The sequence below is a fragment of the Atractosteus spatula genome, chromosome 16 (genome assembly GCF_055471065.1).
Source record: "Atractosteus spatula isolate fAtrSpa1 chromosome 16, fAtrSpa1.hap1, whole genome shotgun sequence".
Taxonomy (NCBI): Eukaryota; Metazoa; Chordata; class Actinopteri; order Semionotiformes; family Lepisosteidae; genus Atractosteus; species Atractosteus spatula.
The window spans coordinates 3,699,530-3,717,952 of record NC_142721.1 but is presented as its reverse complement, the minus strand read 5'-3'; the positions used below and the strand labels follow the sequence as shown (position 1 = coordinate 3,717,952).

General features: G+C 39.6%; 1 protein-coding gene across 3 annotated transcripts; it reads right to left on the bottom strand.

Moving 5' to 3' along the window:
* Positions 1 to 871: 871 nt before the first annotated feature.
* Positions 872 to 18,258, bottom strand: ighmbp2 (immunoglobulin mu DNA binding protein 2). Of its 3 annotated transcripts, none has more exons than XM_088935249.1 (16): positions 18,175 to 18,258; positions 16,969 to 17,058; positions 15,977 to 16,146; positions 15,239 to 15,434; positions 14,358 to 14,455; positions 12,666 to 12,829; positions 11,337 to 11,537; positions 9,496 to 9,643; positions 8,301 to 8,475; positions 6,838 to 7,020; positions 6,223 to 6,341; positions 5,459 to 5,553; positions 4,548 to 4,671; positions 2,987 to 3,850; positions 2,240 to 2,430; positions 872 to 1,333 (listed from the first exon to the last, which is right to left on the bottom strand). In XM_088935249.1, the coding sequence occupies exons 2-16, from the start codon at positions 17,043 to 17,045 to the stop codon at positions 1,142 to 1,144; spliced, it is 2,997 nt and encodes a 998-aa protein (XP_088791375.1). In that variant the 5' UTR covers positions 17,046 to 17,058; positions 18,175 to 18,258; the 3' UTR covers positions 872 to 1,141. The 3 variants fall into 3 exon arrangements, with proteins under 3 accessions (XP_088791375.1, XP_088791376.1, XP_088791377.1); XM_088935250.1 differs by having other exon boundaries at positions 16,969 to 17,102; positions 18,175 to 18,211; XM_088935251.1 differs by lacking the exons at positions 15,977 to 16,146; positions 16,969 to 17,058; positions 18,175 to 18,258 and adding an exon at positions 15,772 to 15,829.
* Positions 18,259 to 18,423: the final 165 nt, after the last annotated feature.

Sequence of the window (18,423 nt, the reverse complement as noted above, 5' to 3'; positions counted from 1 at the left end):
AGTCTTCACTGTTTAAAAAAAAATAGAAAACCTAGAACTAGGAAAAAGATCTCTTTGGCCTTCACTGCTGTAAAGCAGAGAGAATATTCTTTGTATCAGAAAGCTTAGGAATTAATGTTAAGAGTTAAACTGAAATATTTTTGCGATTGCTATCGCATGCTCTTTGGAGAAGCAATTACTTTTCTGTGTGAGACATAGCTATTACAACACCAGATTGCATTTTGCTAATTTCCTCCTCTTGTGCTGGCACTTTTACACTAGCCAATTGACGGCATATTCACCCTGGCAACAGCTTTCAGAATTGATCTTTCAGAGACAACTAGATTACGTTTTGGGAATTCAAACAATCAGGTAGAATGTAGGAAAAAGAAAAGAGCTTGTGTCTCTTCAGACAGGATTCAGTGTTGTGCAGACTGAGTGTCATCTCTTGGGGCCTCTTAAATAAAACTATGCATGTTGGCATGGTACAGTTCAGGTCCTCTTTAGCGTGAAGGAAATTTGTTTCCAAACACTGCCTCGTTTTTTACATTTTTAATGGAGTTAAAAACCAAAGTCTGGAACAAAGAAAAGAGCCCAGCTCCTGCTGATCACCTCATTAGTACCCTATAAACACCCTCCTTCAGGTTTTCTTCTGAAGCACATGTCCCTCAACACCCCAGTGGCAGTGTGCACAGTAACCTTTAATTCCTGTTCTCATGTACTCAATGGGCATTTCTCAAGCCAAGTGGATTAAAGCCAAAACACTGCGGTTTTATTTAATATACTGTATGTAGTATACCTATTTAATATTACTTGCGGGACAGAATTGTCTGTATGCCTGAATCTCGACTGATTTAAAAAGGGTACAACATAAACAGAAAGACTAAACAAGTACAGGGTACTGGAATTTAATTTACGTGCAAGGATTTTTTAAAGTGCATCAGAACATTTTAACATACACAACACAGTTTTAAGTTTTGTCTAGAGTAAGATTTCATTTTTAAACAATTTTTGTAGCACTTCTGTTGAAGTCTGTTGATTTTTAATACAGTGGCTTCAAGTCTTTTGACTTATACTGGAAAAAAAACCCATCTACCTGAAGTTGTGAAACTATTACTTTAATTGTGTAGACTGAGTGATGTAATCTTAAAGAAGAATCTATTCATTTTTCCTTCTTTTTACTTTTCCGCTCGGTGGCCAGATCTCCTAGTTTCTTGTCTAGTTTCCTCTGCAGGTAGGCTTTCTTGGCTGGGTCGATGGACCTGTCCTTGTGCCCGCTACCCCCATACAGAACGCCCTCACGGCTGATCCTCATACGAGCGTGTGCCTTTGCTTTGTCACCACATCCATGAACCTGCAAAACAAAAGACAACACCCAATTCTGTACAAATGAACGACTGCTGTAAATTCCCTTCCTTCAGTGTAGGGAATTCAGAAATGAAATTACGTTGGTTTGTACAGAAGATGTAGCAGAACATGAGGCACTTTTTAGCAGAGTGCTATTCACATACACATAAAAATAAATAATTGTACATACAAACGCAATGCAGTGAAGTCTATACACCCTTTACAGATGAACACAGATTTTACAGACTTTACAGATTTTGTGGCTTAACTGCCAGACATTAAATCAGAATTATTTTATGTTTATTTATGCATTGTAACACACAACCTCAAAGTGAAAAACTAATGCCCAAACGCTCTGAAAAGTGATTACCAATTAAAACTAAAGTAAAGAGCCGACTGCAATTTGTCCATGATTTTATTTTTTAATTTCCAAAGCTTTGTTGTAAACCCTTAGAACTATAACATAAACTGTTATAATGGCGGTTAATACGCAAAAAAACAGAAGCAGCAAAACCAGCATTATTTGATGTACAAGAAAATCACTGGAGCTAGCTAAATCGCTAGTCCGCATGAGTCTAATGACGATTGCTAGATTACAAATGTGTAGATGAAGCCCCAGATACTCAATTTAACAAAAAACGCTTGAAGACACACATACGGTATGCATCCCATCTGAATGAACTGTTTTGATTGGAGAATTCGTTATGAAGACTTGACAGCTGACACCATTTCACAGCACAATACTAAGTATTAGCAATCACACATTGTCAAAATTCATCACATTCTATGTTATACATATTTCATAAGAAAATGGAACTGTCCATTATAAATGGACTATTATTGAATCAGTAATTTTCAGAACACTGTGATTCATTGCAACATATACCACACATTTATAGCAGCAAAATCTTACCTCTGGGATGTGGTGACTCAGACAGTAGCGCCTGTTACAGAAAGAACACATCTGCCCCAATGTCAGTACACTGGCCTTACACTTGGAAAATCCACAGACACTGTCTGCTTTCACAACAGCATCAATGAGGGCATCGAAATCGTCACCAGTATCAACAATGGCTGAGGCCTGGCCTTGAGAGCAGTCCTTTCCTGGAACAGTAAAAGTTGAAGGCAAATGGTAGGTTCAGAATGGCATCAGAGATAAGCATCACTAATTATATTCCCTTCAACAAGAAATTCATGATTGTGTCTTTTCTGCAAGCTCCTGTCAGGCACAATTTCATCCTCACTATGTTGGTTATGCTTCGTTTGGACTATCAGTAATTGTCACTCTAGAAGTTGTGCTCTGGGAGTGACACTGTAAACCAGAGATGTGATGCAAAGTGTTCTTTTGACAGCTCACAGGTGCTATTCAGACTGCTTTTACAATTTTATCTGTTACACTCATTTAGAAGGTTGACAGAAGCGAATAACATTCAGCATCTTTTACACCTTTGTGATTACTTTTCTTACAAAAAGGCATACATTCTATTTGGAGGTATGCAGAAATGTAGAAAAAATACTACACTATCGTTTAGCTCCAATAGCTGTTTTATGGTGGGTAATCAGTAATTAAACATTTCTTGTTGTACTCAGATATTCTCAAATGCTAACAAATCCATAGTAAACTGTTCCACATCTGCTAGCAAATCCGTGCTTCACCCACCTTTGGTGGACTGTTTGGGCTTCTTTGAAGACAGAGCTTGTGCAGCTTTCTGACCTTTGTTCTGCCGAATCTTCTCTTCCCTTTTAGCCTGCTCTCGCTGCATTCGTTCCAAGTGCAATGCCTTCAGATCTACCTGTGCCACGTCTACGTCCTTCTGCAAACCCTGCTCACTCGATGGCTTGACAAGGGTCTCGGAGGATAGGAAACGGCACTCCTTTGCTCCAGCAGCCTCTGCCTGTGTGTGCTGAGTCCCTGCTCTGGTGACAGTGATGTGTCTTTCCTTCCCTTCTCCTGTGCTCTCATGCTTTAAGCCCAGCTCCTCAGAGATCTGGTGTACCAGCAGGCGGTCATGTGAGGTTAAGGATGGTGGAAAATCTAGTGAAGCCTTTTCTGTGTCCCTCAAAAACTCTAGTATTTTCTCTCTTAGGTTCTCATAGCTCTTTCTCTTTTGCTCTTCTTCCACAGGTGTGGACGAGTCACCATCCTGTTTAGTACGATGATTTGGTTTTCCAGTACTCACACTGTTCATCGCTGTTTGCTTTTGGCCATAGACCTTTCTGTTTTCTATTTCCTTTCTCTTTCCCGGATGTTTCTTAGTAGTCTGAGTCTTAGAAGACTCTCGGGTCTGTATTTCTCCTCTTTGTGCACCTTGAGAGAGCTCATGGGAGTAATTCTGAGGAACTATGTCCTCGAGGTACTCAAAAGCTGTCCGTACCTCCCCATGCTCGCCTATGTAGTCCACAAGAGCCTTCAGGAAAGCATGATGGCAAACAGTTTGTGAGTCACACACCACTACCAGCTGGCGTCTAGCACGGGTTACGGCTACATTGACCCTTCTGTCCTCGGACAAAAACCCAACATCCCCTGCAAAGGCAAAACACAGTTCCATTAGCATGCTGGAAGTATTTCATCTGTTAAGAAAATGAAAACACCAGGGTGCAGACTAGTTTTTGTACATTAAGGATCAGTTGCTTTGAAAACATTTGAGGCTAAGTGATTATAGTATCAAACCAGTGACTTAGTTTCTAAGGACTCCTCTTCACTTTTTTATTAAATATCCCTGTAAATCCAATTCCTTTACAATCTGACATCCAATAAAGATGATAAAGTTCAATGCGTAGGTGCTTTAGCTCAAGGGAAATAAGTACAGTTAGTTAAATAACGTGAAACACTGTGTCTCTCTACTGAAAACATACATGAGTTCTCCTGTCTAGACTTTCCAATGGCAATATCATAGAAAGTATGCATACTGATTTGGTGTGCAGTTACCCTATAGGATTATACAGGAGAGCACTGTATGTAAAATGATATAAACACGTTACATCAAATGATATTGACACAAACATATTACGACCAAGAAATTACAGCATTTAAAGAAGAAAAATAAACACATTTCTTAATTTCTTCAATAGTGGCAAGTGCAGTACAAAAACGCAACAGGAGACACTGGTCTGCAGTGGGAAGACACATTTCCATTGATAGCACTGTTCAAGAAGAAAGATGTAGGGAGTTTCTCACTATAATCAGTCAACTGGAAAAAGCACCACAGCTAGGGCCTCACCCTTTCTGTTTGATCTGACTAATGAAAGCACCACCGCCTCTTTTTCCCTGCCTTGGAAGCCGTCCACGGATTTGATTTCCAGGTCAGGAAGCTTTTGAGAAAGCCGCTGTCTGAGCATGTCCACCTGCCAGGGAACACGAACACTGTAGAACAATCATGGAGCACAACATTACAAATACCGCTTAAACCGCCAGTTTATCAAAAACGGTAGAGAATTTATAAGACATTATTCTCTCTCTCCTGATGTGCGTATAGGAGTAGTAAACAAGAACGTTGTGTTAAGAGTAATACCTTAGAGCTATAGTAAAGGTGCTGTAAAGATGGAAAAACTCAGGAAAGAATCACAGTTGCTAGAAATATGCCTCTGGTGCCTTAAAGCAACCAAAGCAGACCTGGCTTACGTGTCAGCTCGAATTCTTTTATGTGGAGAATAAAAACTAAAACCTTTTGAATTGCCACCACTCCTCCACAGCTGCTGCTGATAGTGTTTTCCCCATCTTTAAACAGACACGTGTCAAAAAGTACAGGAGTCAGGGCCATGCGCTAATGACTGGATACAGACAGAGCCACTGCAGCGGTTCTTATCCTCTTTCTTGGTACTGAATTATCCAGGACACGTTTGCACATATACCGTGTGTGATTACTGTAACATACTGTACATATATAAAGCTTACATTGTCAGTGCATTAGAAATTCAATTTATGTGATGATATATGACTAAAAGGTCCTCTACTAGCTGTGACTGCTAAATGTTACGTAAGTTGATGCACAAAACTGAATGTCTTTTATACTGAACACTCAAACAACCATATAAAGATTTAAAAAAATCAATTATCACAATGCGATTGTTAACTATTTCATAATTAAATCCCAGCTACCGAAACAGAATAGCACTGGAATAGTGCCCTCACCTGCAGATTATAGGGGGTAATGATGCCTATGTCTTTTGCTTTGACACCAGCCTCAGTCAGAGTTTGTATATGAAGTGCCACAATATCAGCTTCCCCTGTAGAACAGAAAAAGTTTAACCTGAATCTAATAGGACATTCTTTTGAAACAGCATCATAAATGAAAGAGCCAAAAGTGAAAACAAGCCTTTTCAGGACTAAAAATGGGGGGGCAACTCTTTCAATGAAATCATTTGTGGAGCAGAATACAGAGGCATGATGTTAGAGGTGGTCCCCCTAGATGGGAAACTAGAAGCAATATTCCACAGGCTCCCAAAGAAGCACAGTTGGCTGAAGGGACTCCTCTAACTAGTAGCCTATCTTATGACTTGAAATGGCTGTATAGCACATGCTGTTCACCAATACTGGACTGCTTATGATGTGCAGAAATATCAACACACAGCACCGACTATATCAACTTCAAACAGGACAATTAAATCCCACAATCTGGTTTTCATAACTGATGGCTTTGCCTTTCCAGATAAAGTACTGACTGACATTTGGAAAGATTACATGTTGGAAGAAAACAAATGTGAAGCAGCTGTAATACTGCATTGTCATGATTCCAGGACATATTTTCAAATCCCATTGACTTTTTTTACCAGAGAAAGGACAGGCTGCAATTCTGGTCTGGTAGGGGGTGTAGCCAGGTTTTAATTCTGGAAGCCCTAACGCCTGCACTATTAACAATAAAGTAAAAGTTAAAAAGCTCTGAGCCTGAACTTCACCTTGATTGCCTTTAGATTGTTCATCTTCATCCTCCACCTCGAACAGCCCACAGCCAGCAGTGTCAATCAGCAGGAGAGGACAGCTGGTCTCTTCAGTGGGTTTCACCCCTGGCAGATCCCTGGCCAAGCCAAGGAAGCCATTACAGAATTAAAAAAACAGTTTGCATTTCGCTCATTTTCATTTCTGGAAAGTGGTTCAAAAAGGCTGTTTCTTCCCTTGTGTTATATATGGGTTTATGTGGAGCCTACAAAGTGAAAGCCACCTACATGTGTCCAATTCCTGGCCAGTTAGTACCAAATTTCAAAAGGATACAAACAGACCGTCTTAGTTTGCATTACTACGACATGCATAAATACAAGGCAAATAAACAATGTTTCATTCTTATATTGCGGAACATGAAAAAATTAAATGATAGAGTCTGATTTGTCATGTCAGGGGTCAGAGGTAAAAATCAGTTTTAGTAAAACTTCAAACTTCCTGATGGTTACTTTACTCAAAGGTATGTTAGAATACACATTACATTCTATTAACATACCAATCTGTTACGGATACAAACAAATGATAAATAAAAGCAGAACATAGAAGTAAATTAGCATGTCAAAGAATAACCGTACCTCAGAAGGTGATTTTCCACTGAGGAGTGAGCAGTCAGTCTTCCACCATACATTTCCTGGGAGGCCCACTGCATGATTGCACTGTTCATGCGGTACTGCACTGTCAGCATCCTCACTACCGGGTCTCCATACTTCTGAATCAGCCTCTCCATCAGACTCCGAGAGAGGCCTCCGGGGGCAGCTCTGTGAAGGTGAACATTAAAAATGAGGATATAAACACAGCCTCAGTCGAGCTTGAGAGGGATTTTACAGAAGCTTTAAGCAAAACGAAGAATACAGATCTGCTGTTTTCAATGTTTTGCCAGAATTTGGAAAACAACAATTATATTGTTTTGCCTCTTAAGTATCTCACAGTGTTTTGTCAAATCATTTTTCGAATTAAATCAAGGAACATCATAAGCAAGAATCCTGAATACTGGTAAAGAGCATTTTTATTCATTCATGAAAAATCAATAAAGCAATAAACATTTTTTGTTTGTTTCTTGGGTTTACAGGGCAACAAGAGAACATAATTAAAATGTTTAATTTTTGTGATTAATTTAAAATGGAGGTAAAATATCAGGTATTAATAATCTGTTCTGCTCTAATTAGATTTATCGATCACTGCAGATGAAAATGACAACACTCTCAAGGACAACGTTCTGGGCTATTCCTGACTTAACTGAAATAATGAACTTCCTCATCTGATCAAACGTCATATACTGTATCATCCAAGCCTTCACACAGTGAAGAGTGACCAGCTCAGCAGTGACTTCTCAGGACCAGGACTGGCCACCCCTGGCCTAGAGACTTCAGGTCATTCCTCCTCCTAAACTCTCAGTAACAAAGCTGGTCTAAACAATTTTCCACATAATTATACTCAGGACTTGAATTTTCTTGCAGGGTTACAGATGTGCTGCACAATTTTAGATATTCCCACAAATCTAGCATTTATAATGTAAAGATTTCCTGCACACATTTATAGGCAAAACATTTCCCAGGTAGACTTGGCCTAAATGCATGATTCAAACTGTGACGTTACACTATTTGTGTGGTTGCATTGCATGTCTTGCATTCGTTTAAGGCAGACAAATAGCTCTATAAAACGAGATATGCTTGATTAGGTCAACGTTTGTTCAAAGCTGGCTGAAAAGAAAGTCTGCTTCTGAAGAAGGCGAGACCCCACAGAAAAACGCACCTGACTCTTCAAACATAACATGTATAATAATGTACTTGCTCTTAAAATTAATATTATTAATGGACAATTCTTAATTAATTCTATAACAGAATATTTAACAAGGTCACCCAAATAAACAAAAAATAAGAGGAGCACATTACTGAATAGACATCATGGTCTGACAGCAGGAGTCCAGAGCATAATTCGAAAAACGAAAGCAGTTGATCAGCCCTACCTACTTTGTCTGTGTACAACTGAAGTTTACCGACACACGACTCTTCAGTAAAAAATGAAAAAGAGAGCTTACGTCTGGGATTTAATGGTGGGAGGAAGCTGTTTGTAGTCTCCAGCCAGGATGCACCTAGGCACCTTCAGCAGTGGGATCCAACAGCTGCTCTCCAGGGCTTGGGCACACTCATCAATCACAGCCAGGTCAAAATGATCTCCTGCAAGAAACTTCAGAGGACCGTCATCACTGGCACCTGCAAAACAGTGCAATGCTCAAAACAGGCCATCGTTGAAATCACCTTCTCTTCTGTTAGCAGAAGTGTAATCCAGGTGGCTTATAACTGGAGATGTACGTATCACCAGGACTTAACTGCAGATTTTTAATAACCGCATAATTCCAGGAAGATCTGTCTTCTCATCCGGCTTAAAAAAACATTTAACAAATAAATGAATAAATACATTTTCAAATTAATTTCAGTATTTACTGCAGAAATAATCTAACGATTTCAACAGATTGTTTAAAACATCTACCCTTCAGTTATCACAATTGTAATCCAGGTGATTTATAAAACTGGAGATGTGTGTATCACCTCCATGCAAGAATCTGTCAGACGTAAAGGGACTTTCAAAATCTTTTGACCAAGCACTAGTGATCAGTTGGTAAAGTGACTTATAGCTCAAATGATTAATCTGAAGATCAGGATTTAGCTGCAGATTTCTACAGGAAGATCTCTTATGTCTTCCCATCAGTCTTAAATAACATCTAACCAACCAATGAATGAATAACATTCACCACAGAGAAGCATCTCACGCTATGAGTGCAGCAGAACCCAATAAGCACCTACCAAAAGGACTGAGACAACTTCTACTATTAAAGAGACAGGTTACAGAAACACAGAAAAAGAGCACATGTGCTACAGCTGTAGCATAAGGAGAAATACAACACAAAACACTCTCAGCTCTTAAAAACATAAAGTGGCAGGCAGCCATTAGAATAAAAAACAGGAGCTCAGCTGAGTCAGATGAAGAAACCTGGTTTCATCTCTAGTAAGATATTATCTTCAAGCATGGTCAAAATACTCTCATATTTATGCAACATTTAAGATGAATTCACCTGAAAAACTACAAAATAATAGTCTAGACCTTTCGAGTCCAGCCTGACGTAAATCAACACAACCCAGCCCTTCCCTTTACAGATGATCTGTACCTTTAGCCTTAATGTAGGCGCCGAAAGTTTCTATACCAATGCAGCAGGAGGCCAATGTTTCACTCACCAGTGTTCGTGGCCAGAACTACGTCAGCACCCTGGAGGATCTGTGTGATTGCCGTCTCCTCCCTCTGTTTCAGCTCTCTGCGCAGCTCCTTCATCTCTCCTCTCAAATGGCTCTGACTGCTCTTCTCGTGCGCTTTCTTCATTTGCACCTTACACACAAAACACAGGTTTTCAACTCCAAACTTCAGTTTGCTAACATTTTATTGCATTGTTAATAATATTGCTTAAATCCCCCCCCACCCCAAAAAAAATACTTTAGCCATTAAAGCTATACTGATACAATGTATAAAAAAAGACGTCTTAATGAAAAATCTTTTCAAATTAAGTTTTTTGCACTACTACTAAAAACCTTGTAAAGAAAAGTTTTTACCTCATTATGCAGTAGCTTGCAAATGTATTTATAGTCTAAAGGAACATCACTATAAAAGCCAATTTAATAGTTAAGTTAATAGTTTAAAGACAAGAACCAAATCCTCTGGAATTCTGCTACACCCTGCCAAGACTATTCTACAGAATCCTCCTTAGTTCCTTAGTCATTGGAATCTACCCTATGGCAAAGATTGCCTATACAGAAAGGATGGATAACATAAAAAGAGAAAAGGCAAATAGTACAAAAGCAGCGAAGAAAACACAAAAAAAGACTTAGATATCATTGAAGACTAGGCAGAAAGACATGAATACACACGAGCGCAACACAATACAACCAGTTAACAAAGGGTACCTGAAAAATATCATGAAGCACTAAGAAGAAGTGACTTGTGAAAGGGATGTAGAGGCTTGTTCATTCTTCACACAATGTGAAAATGCTAAGGTACTGTGGCAAGCAGGCATGTAATTCCACCCAAGCCACAAGAGGGCGGCCATGTCCTCTCAACTCCAACCCTGACATTTCTGTTTAAAAAACTTCCACGTGCAAATGAGAGACTCCTGTGGAAATTCTAATCATACACAGCTATTCTTCATTTCTGGGAATTCAAAAGAACAGCTTCAGGAGAGAATGTGAGTTACAGAGCTCTATTTAAAAACGTAAGCCTAGTAAATAGAAAACATCTGACCTAATAACAGAAAGGGAGAAGGAGAATTTTCTCTTTAGTTATAACAGCGTTGTGGAAAAAGGTCTGATCTTTAAACCAGTAAAAGACCTCTCACTGGAAGACAATGACAAGATCCACAAGTCAGGAAAAGCCAGCTTGTTCTCAGGTACTTTAAACCAAATGAAATCTTCGTGGGTTATGCAAGATTCGACTTGCGCAAATTTGACGTTGAGTAAAAACCTCCCGTGGGTCCCTTGATAAAATCTGAGTTGAGTGCAGTTTAAGTCCCGTGTGTAAAGAGCTAGTTGTGCATCAAGTTCCAGTGCGAAGTAAATGTCATGCAGTCTCCACCAGGGCTGTTTGACCCTTCAGCCTTGCTTTGCTTTGTGAGTGGCACATATCGCAATCATGTCAGGGAAGCACCAGTGTTTTTATTATTTTTATTTTTTACTGTGTATTTTCAGTACTGTCCAGGGTAATGAAATCGACATAATTTCGATTTTTTAAAGGTAATTTTACTTACGGCACTGTATATTTTTAAGGTTATGCTGTATTTGGTGTTTAATTCTTCTAGGCCAGTTCCCTGGGAACAGCTAAATGAGACATGCAAATCAATAAGCTACGAGCAGCCAAATGAGCATTATGAGCTGAATGGCCTCTTCTTATTTGTAACTGTTCCTTACCATTAGTCCTGATGCGGTGGGCCACCTGTCGCTGCTCAGAAAAATGAATCTTTCAATATTAAAAAACACTGCTGATGGCACTGTAAGCGCAGCCCTGTTGCACAGATTGTGTTCCCCATACTTACATAAGTCTGGTCGATATCTTTCCTGATGTCTGCAATTATATTGGTGTTGTCACTGTGCGCCAGCATAGCATCTAGAGAATGCTTCTGAATCGACTCCAGGAGCCGAGCAGGGTGTCCGAGACGCAGAACCTTTACTTTATACCCCACCAGGCGTTCAACCAGGTTGTCCACAGCAACGTTGGAAGGGGCACAGCAAAGAATCTGGAAAAGAAATTAAAAAATGGTATTATCAATAAGTAATGAGAAAAGATATGCTCGGTATAACAAAAAGCAAAATTACATGAATAAATATGAAACATACAACAGTATTACGCACAAAAACAATCAGGAAATTAGAAATTTCCTACACTGCCATCAATTGATATTGTGCAAATGTAAAGAAATTCACATGATGCAATTCCAACGTCCTCCATGTGAGGCCCTCATTTCGATTTCTGCAGTCCCTGGCTATATTTACTGTAGATAAATAGATAAGGCTTCATTGATCCCAAAGGGAAATTGAGGTAGGTGTGCAGGTATATGCAGGTCTAACAACTCTGAACCCTGACGTCATGTGCACAAGCCATGTACATAGCGCATATTACAAGAAAAGTGTATGCTTAAAAACAGTGTGACAGTCGGCCATATATATATATCCTATTGTCGTGTGGTAAAGTCATGTTGTATTTATCAAAATTACCTCCACCTTGAATTCACTTATTCAAATATTCAATTTCAAATTTTACTTCAGAGCCATCCCTCAATTTCCAAACAAATGATTTACAAATTTTCGCAATAATGAACTGTGTAAACATATACCCTTTTATGAACAATGAACCTTTTTCACTGTAATGGACAAGATCCCTCTGCTGGTGAGCTTCTAACTGAGAGCTTACTGAATACATTTTAGTGAGTAGAGTAGATCCAAGCATCCTACATAAGGTAGGATGTCCATAAGGTATATATGAAATACAAACTTGTTTTTACTGTAACGAGCTGAACTGAACAAACAATTTCATCCAATGCAGAGGAATATGCTTCATGTTTAACATATGGAAAGCAGTCTATTAGGTTTAACAAGCTTTAATGATCAGTAATTAACTGTAATTAGTAAATAGCTCATCCTTGGCCTAAAATGGATATAGTGTATCAACACGATAATTATCCAAAGCATACATCATCTGTTTTAAGCCAGATATATCAGCCAATATTGTAAGATGTTTTTTGTTAGTATTTCAGTAGGAGTAAGAACAGGTAGAGGTAGGAAGGGCTGGAAGATGGTCTTTTATTACACACTTCTCCTGAAGAATCAAGTAGTGATTGTGAAGATATGAGAAGCCAGGTAGTCACCTTTAAGCCTTGTTTAACAGCTTGCAGGATCACCTCAACTACTGTGGTAGTTTTCCCAGTTCCTGGGGGCCCATGGATTACCGCCACCTCCCTCTGAGACAAGGCAAAGGACACGGCTTCTTTCTGCGACTCATCCAGGGCCTTGTTGTAGAACTCTAGATTTCCTTTGGAGAAACAAACAAAATATAAAACCCAGCTGTGCTAAAATAATTGAATAACGCGTCGACCCTGACAGGAAACACAGCTGCCCAAAGATGCTCCTACAAGGCAAAATAACTCAATCTTTGTTCTTCTGAGGGAAGAAGAAACACTGAAGACACTTGCTCCTCAGAGGAGCAAAAGCAGAAAAGGCAGCCTGCATTTTCAAGAGAAGCAGGGCTCTGTCTCTGAAGCCTATTGAGTTCGCAAGAACACAAAATTACACCTCAAAAGGCAGGGAGTCTTAGACAAAATCACGGACTGAGCTGACACGTGGTTATACTATGAAAAGCTAAGTATTGGAACAGTGAAGTGAAATGTGGTATTTTTGCTGTCTACGTATTAACACAATAATATTCACAAACCACATACTTTGCTGGCTTACGCTACTTCAAAAAACAACACAAGCGCAGGAGTTTTCTTATGTTAAAAATTCCTCAATTCATTACTGACGTAAGTGTGATAAGATGTATAGTGTCTCAAGACCTCCTATATTTTGGGGTTGTAGAAGAATAGCCAGTGTTTAAATTTAAATTGGATCATAATGTTGGGAAGCCTTACTCTAGATGCAGTGGATAGATTCCAGAAAATGAGAGCACTTAATGAACAACAGGGGTTCAAATAAAAATGAATAGTGCTAGACGTCCCTCCAGGAGTCTGGCTACACCTACACCAAACCTTTGCTTAAGGGGGAGACAAAAGATGTCATGGAGTGTGATTCCTGGTGGGAGCCAAATGCCAAGAACTGCCTTGTAAACCCAACCCTTGAGGAAGCCCCATCCATGTCAACCCCCACACTGCCTGGCCAGCCCTGTGTCTGTGTCCCAGTCAGCTGGTGCAGTACAATTACAATAACCTGTGCTTGCTGTTTACTGGATTTTCTGTTAAGTGATCACAGTTACATAACCAAATGTAATTTACCAAATTAATCAGATAAGCAAGAGATGAAAATATTTATAATATTTAGAACATTAATACATAAATATAATTACATATATTATATTTAGATTGATTTACATGAAATTAGATAAATATATAACTATAATATTACATAAATATAATATCTTTAAGAATGTATCCATATTATTATTATACACTGTACATAGTATTGTTAAGGTGCATTAGAAACAAAACTTCTGCTTTTGTGTTGCTGAATAGTAACATGACGCGAAATCCCTCGATCCCCTGGAGGCACTATGCAGCCAGTTCTGACTTTATAGCACTACAGTCCTACCCTCAGGCAAGCAGTGGAGACTCTAGGTAAGTCTCCTTCTGTATTTCTATAGCCTGTCAATATTAACAAACCCCCTCTCACATACAGTTGAGAAATCTCGTGTGTTAGAATGCCTAGTGTATAATATTTCATAGCTGCATCTTATCTGCACACTAGTTTGTAGAAAAGTAATGCTTATGGACTCATGCTCAAAGTAAAATCGGACACAGTATAATCATCAACATAACCAACACACTGCACAGAGCACAGAAGCTACTTACTCAGCTGAAGTGGAGGACTGGGCTCTGAATAGCCAAACAGGACCCCTATCAGAGTGGAAGCTGGACCAGAACTGTACTGTTTCAGGGCATTCAAAGCACTAAAAAAAAGGGGAAAAGAGCTTAACTGAAAATTCATTGGCGAAAGGTCCTGCACTATTCAAATTACTCCTGGCAACTTTTTTGTATCAAATCATAAGAATTTTATAACCATGTGTTTTATCAATACAGAACTGCACAGTCTGCGAGGTGCTAAAAGACAACTGGCTCAAAGGCATTCAGGACAGAGTAGTCCGTCCACACTTGCTCATTCCTCCCTTTGTGTGTCACGGGGTTTGCAAGTGCTGAGAAACATGCCGTCAGCTACTCCAAATTAGGCAAAATAACTGGACATTCTAAATTTAAAAAAAGATTACTCAAATACTTACAGAAATTAAACCCAACTAAAAACGAAAGCTATAGTAGTTGCTTGCAATGGGAATACTTTCGGGGCGGAGAGGTGGCTCTGTGGCTAAGGATTTGCGTCTGTGACTGGAAGGTTGCCGGTTCAAATCCCGTGGCTGGCAGAGGAATCCTCTGGAAACTCCGTTGGGCCCCTGAGCAAGGCCCTTAACCCCTACTGCTCCAGGGGCGCCGTACGATGGCTGACCCCAAGCTTCTATCCCTGTCTGTGTGTCTGTGTCTCATGGAGAAAAGCTGGGGTATGCGAAAAGATGAATTCCTAATGCAAGAAATTGAATAGGGCTAATAAAGAAACATTATTACTTCACTTTTTAGAACGCTTGCTTTTGGCCAATGCAAACAGAATTTTGTATATAACCGTATATTATAGTTCTTCAATGTGTGTAACAAATACCAATACAATAAATGAGGTCTATACATACTTCTTCAGTCGTTTATAGGTGACATCATTGGCCAGCTTCAACATATTGTAAGGACCCTCTGCCTCCAGGTTCTGGCTGTCCTGAGATTCATCGAAAGCCACAGAGATGGAAACCTGGGTCACACGTGTCACAACACCAGTGACCAGCTGAGATGATGGATTCACACCCGCCGAATCGTACAGCCCCACTATGTCACCTGGAAAAAGAGCAAAGTAAAAACAAAACATCAGGAAGGCTGTCTGCTATTGTGAGGCAGTATTTTACTAACACAGTAGACATCTGAGTAAGTAAAGTAAAATAAATCTGCGAATTATCCAACATACACGCTCTGCAGGTGGACAAGGGGGTTTATTTTTCACCATGGTTTCCTTGCACAACCACATACGTCTGCCGCCACCGGTCTGGACGTGCTCGCAATAGAATAATTTATCCCCTGGGTCACTACAGTAATGCCTCTTGGATTTAATAATCATAACTGAAGTTCTCATCCCAAAGAACTAAGGCTCTTCGACCCACATCGCTACAGGCCTCACCGTGTGTAGACACATTTGATCATCCTGCAGAATAACCCTCCCTGCATACTTGACCTCTCATCATCAGACTTTCAAGAAGATCAAGATCTTCATATGCTGCATAAAGACATGCATTTTATATACCTTTATTTCGAATACAAATTAAATCCCAGTAAAGTTACAGATACACAATGTGCAACACTCCATCCCAAACAATGTTTCTTACCAGGCCCAAAAGTGTTGCTTGGCAGCGTACCAGTTCCAACATATTTCCCGGGTTCAAACGTGACAAGGCGTCGTCCATACAGGCCTGTTTTCTGACGACCTATTTGAAGTTTCAGTAGACAGACTCCCTTGCGTTGAAGCTCCTTCAAAGAAATGCTCTCCTGCCAAGCCCTTGCCAACAATAAGAAACATTTTTTTATTAAAAAAGTAACAGACTTGAAGAAAAAGTCAGAGCTTCAGAGGTTTTCCCCTATTATAATTAAAATAACACTTATTTATTTTATGGCTGTGTATGTGTGCATGTTCCTGAGATCCACCTACTGATGCTACCATGACATAACTGCAGTCTCGGGGACAGTGAACTCAAGTGGCAAATGGTAACAGTGCAAGGGAGATTTACAGGAAAAAAGTAGGAACTAATTAGACAGCCCACTTTGACCCAGCAGGCAGTGAAATAACGACACCGAGAGAAAAACATTGGTTGAAGCAATGATGTTTTACAACAGAATTTAAAGCAAATGATGAAGGTGTACTGACATCAGGTAGTAGTGATGCTTCTTCACCAATATCCCTACCAATCTAGAGAGTGAGTGGAAGAGGAAACAGACACATCCTTCAAGAACAAAGATCCCCAGGACTGACAGATGGGAGCGAGCTGTCATGCTCTGAACTGGTACTGCTAGAGGGGGAGGTCAGAGACTCAGAGACATCCACGGGCAACTGGATGGTGTTGTGTGTAGAGCAGAGATCACTCTCACCACTAGACTGCCTGTGGAGAGAGGGACTTCACTTGCTGGAGCAGAAGTGAGTTAGGGAATGTTTTGGGGGATTCATCTGTTGTTTTTTCTTTTATTGGGGGGGAGTTACCTTGATTATTTCTTAAAATGAGACAGCTCGTTTGCTCACTTGTATTAAATTATTTTTGATAAAACTAGTTTGAGCCTCCTGCTTCCACTGGAGGGCCGGCTACTTCACACAGTGTCAGTAAATTACCTTGTTTCCTCAATCTCCACTGCTCTCTCCTCCTGCAGCAGCTCTAGTGTTCTGGTCACAAAGGTCTCCACAGCCATAGTCACAGCCAACCTGAGCCAAACACATGTGAGCGTTCGTGATGATCATGCGACATACTGTAACAGGGAAGCAAGAAATGAATCATGTCTGAACAAAAGCACGTGTTCAGGTCCGGATTCAATCAAAACATCAGCCTGACACCAATCAAAATCCCAAACCCACTGCAGCACAGTAGGTTTCCCATGGACAAAGGGAAGAGGAATCGTTTTTAGTAATTAACTGCATTATTCGTACAGTATACCTCTGGACTCTGTATAAGGCTACCTTTGAAAATGCTTTTAAGTCACACATGCTCACATAAAAACCAGATATACCTAAATCTACTTTTACCTGTGATGGACTACTAGAGGATAGCCAGACAGTAGATACACAGCCTAGCAGCTTCAAAATAATGTTTGTTTGTTTTTCATGACCAACAGTATGGTAACAAATACGATGAGTAAATAACAAAATAAAGATTGAGAACACATCATCTATTAAAAAAATATTTAGTAAATTCTGGTATGTATAATTACAAAAGAGACATTAGTAAGGGCAGCTAAGTTCACACAACTATGTAAAGCTATAGGAACAGGAGAAGACACAATAAAGTATAGAGCAAATATAATTCCTCACAAAGCCAGAAAATAAACATGTTGATTAAGTGTTTACATGCAATTAGAAAAAGGAAAAGCAAAACACTGGAAAGCGACAAAGAAAACTATATTTTCTATCGCCATAGTAAAAACATTATTATAGCTGCAAACAAGAAAGATGAACTGTATCAAACAGGGGAACCGATTCAGTGCCACTTCGCTTAGTTATAAGGAATATACGATATGATTTTTATTAGGCTCTAGAAAATGACCCGACGATTAGTTAAAAAGTAAAACAGATTAAATCAAACCAAGAGAATTAATGTTATAAAGTATAACCCAGTAGGTCATCAAAAAGAAATACGAACGTCAACCCTGGTAAATGTTCAAGTATAAATTCTACAGTACTCTGCTTTCACTGCGCTGCTCTGTTACCATACTTTTTGTATGGCATTACAGTAAACAACACACTAGATAAAATACGCTCCATGCCCAACGTTAATAAAAAAATCATTAAGAACACACAGCGATCTTAAAATGAAGGCTTACTAACCTGCACTATGTGTATAAATGTGTAACTATAACTCATACACACACCCCCTCTGCTTCAGACGTGATCATCATCATTACGTGCCTGCATCCAGAGCAGGGAAAAACGTGAACGCTGGTACTACCAACGATTTGGGACACATAGAAACGCTGACTGTATCGACTGAGTTCCCACTGGGATTATTTTAGATGAGTAAATCTACAAATGATTCCCGAGTAATGCATTGTATAAAAATGTGACATATTAATATGA

Coding starts and splice junctions, on each gene's coding strand:
- ighmbp2 (XM_088935249.1), bottom strand. CDS start 17,045: ATGGCTGTGGAGACCTTTGTGACCAGAACACTAGAGCTGCTGCAGGAG. Junction 7,021..8,300: donor CCCACCATTAAATCCCAGAC/GTAAGCTCTCTT, acceptor TCACCTTCACAG/AGCTGCCCCCGGAGGCCTCT. Junction 6,342..6,837: donor GTGGAAAATCACCTTCTGAG/GTACGGTTATTC, acceptor TGGCTTGGCCAG/GGATCTGCCAGGGGTGAAAC.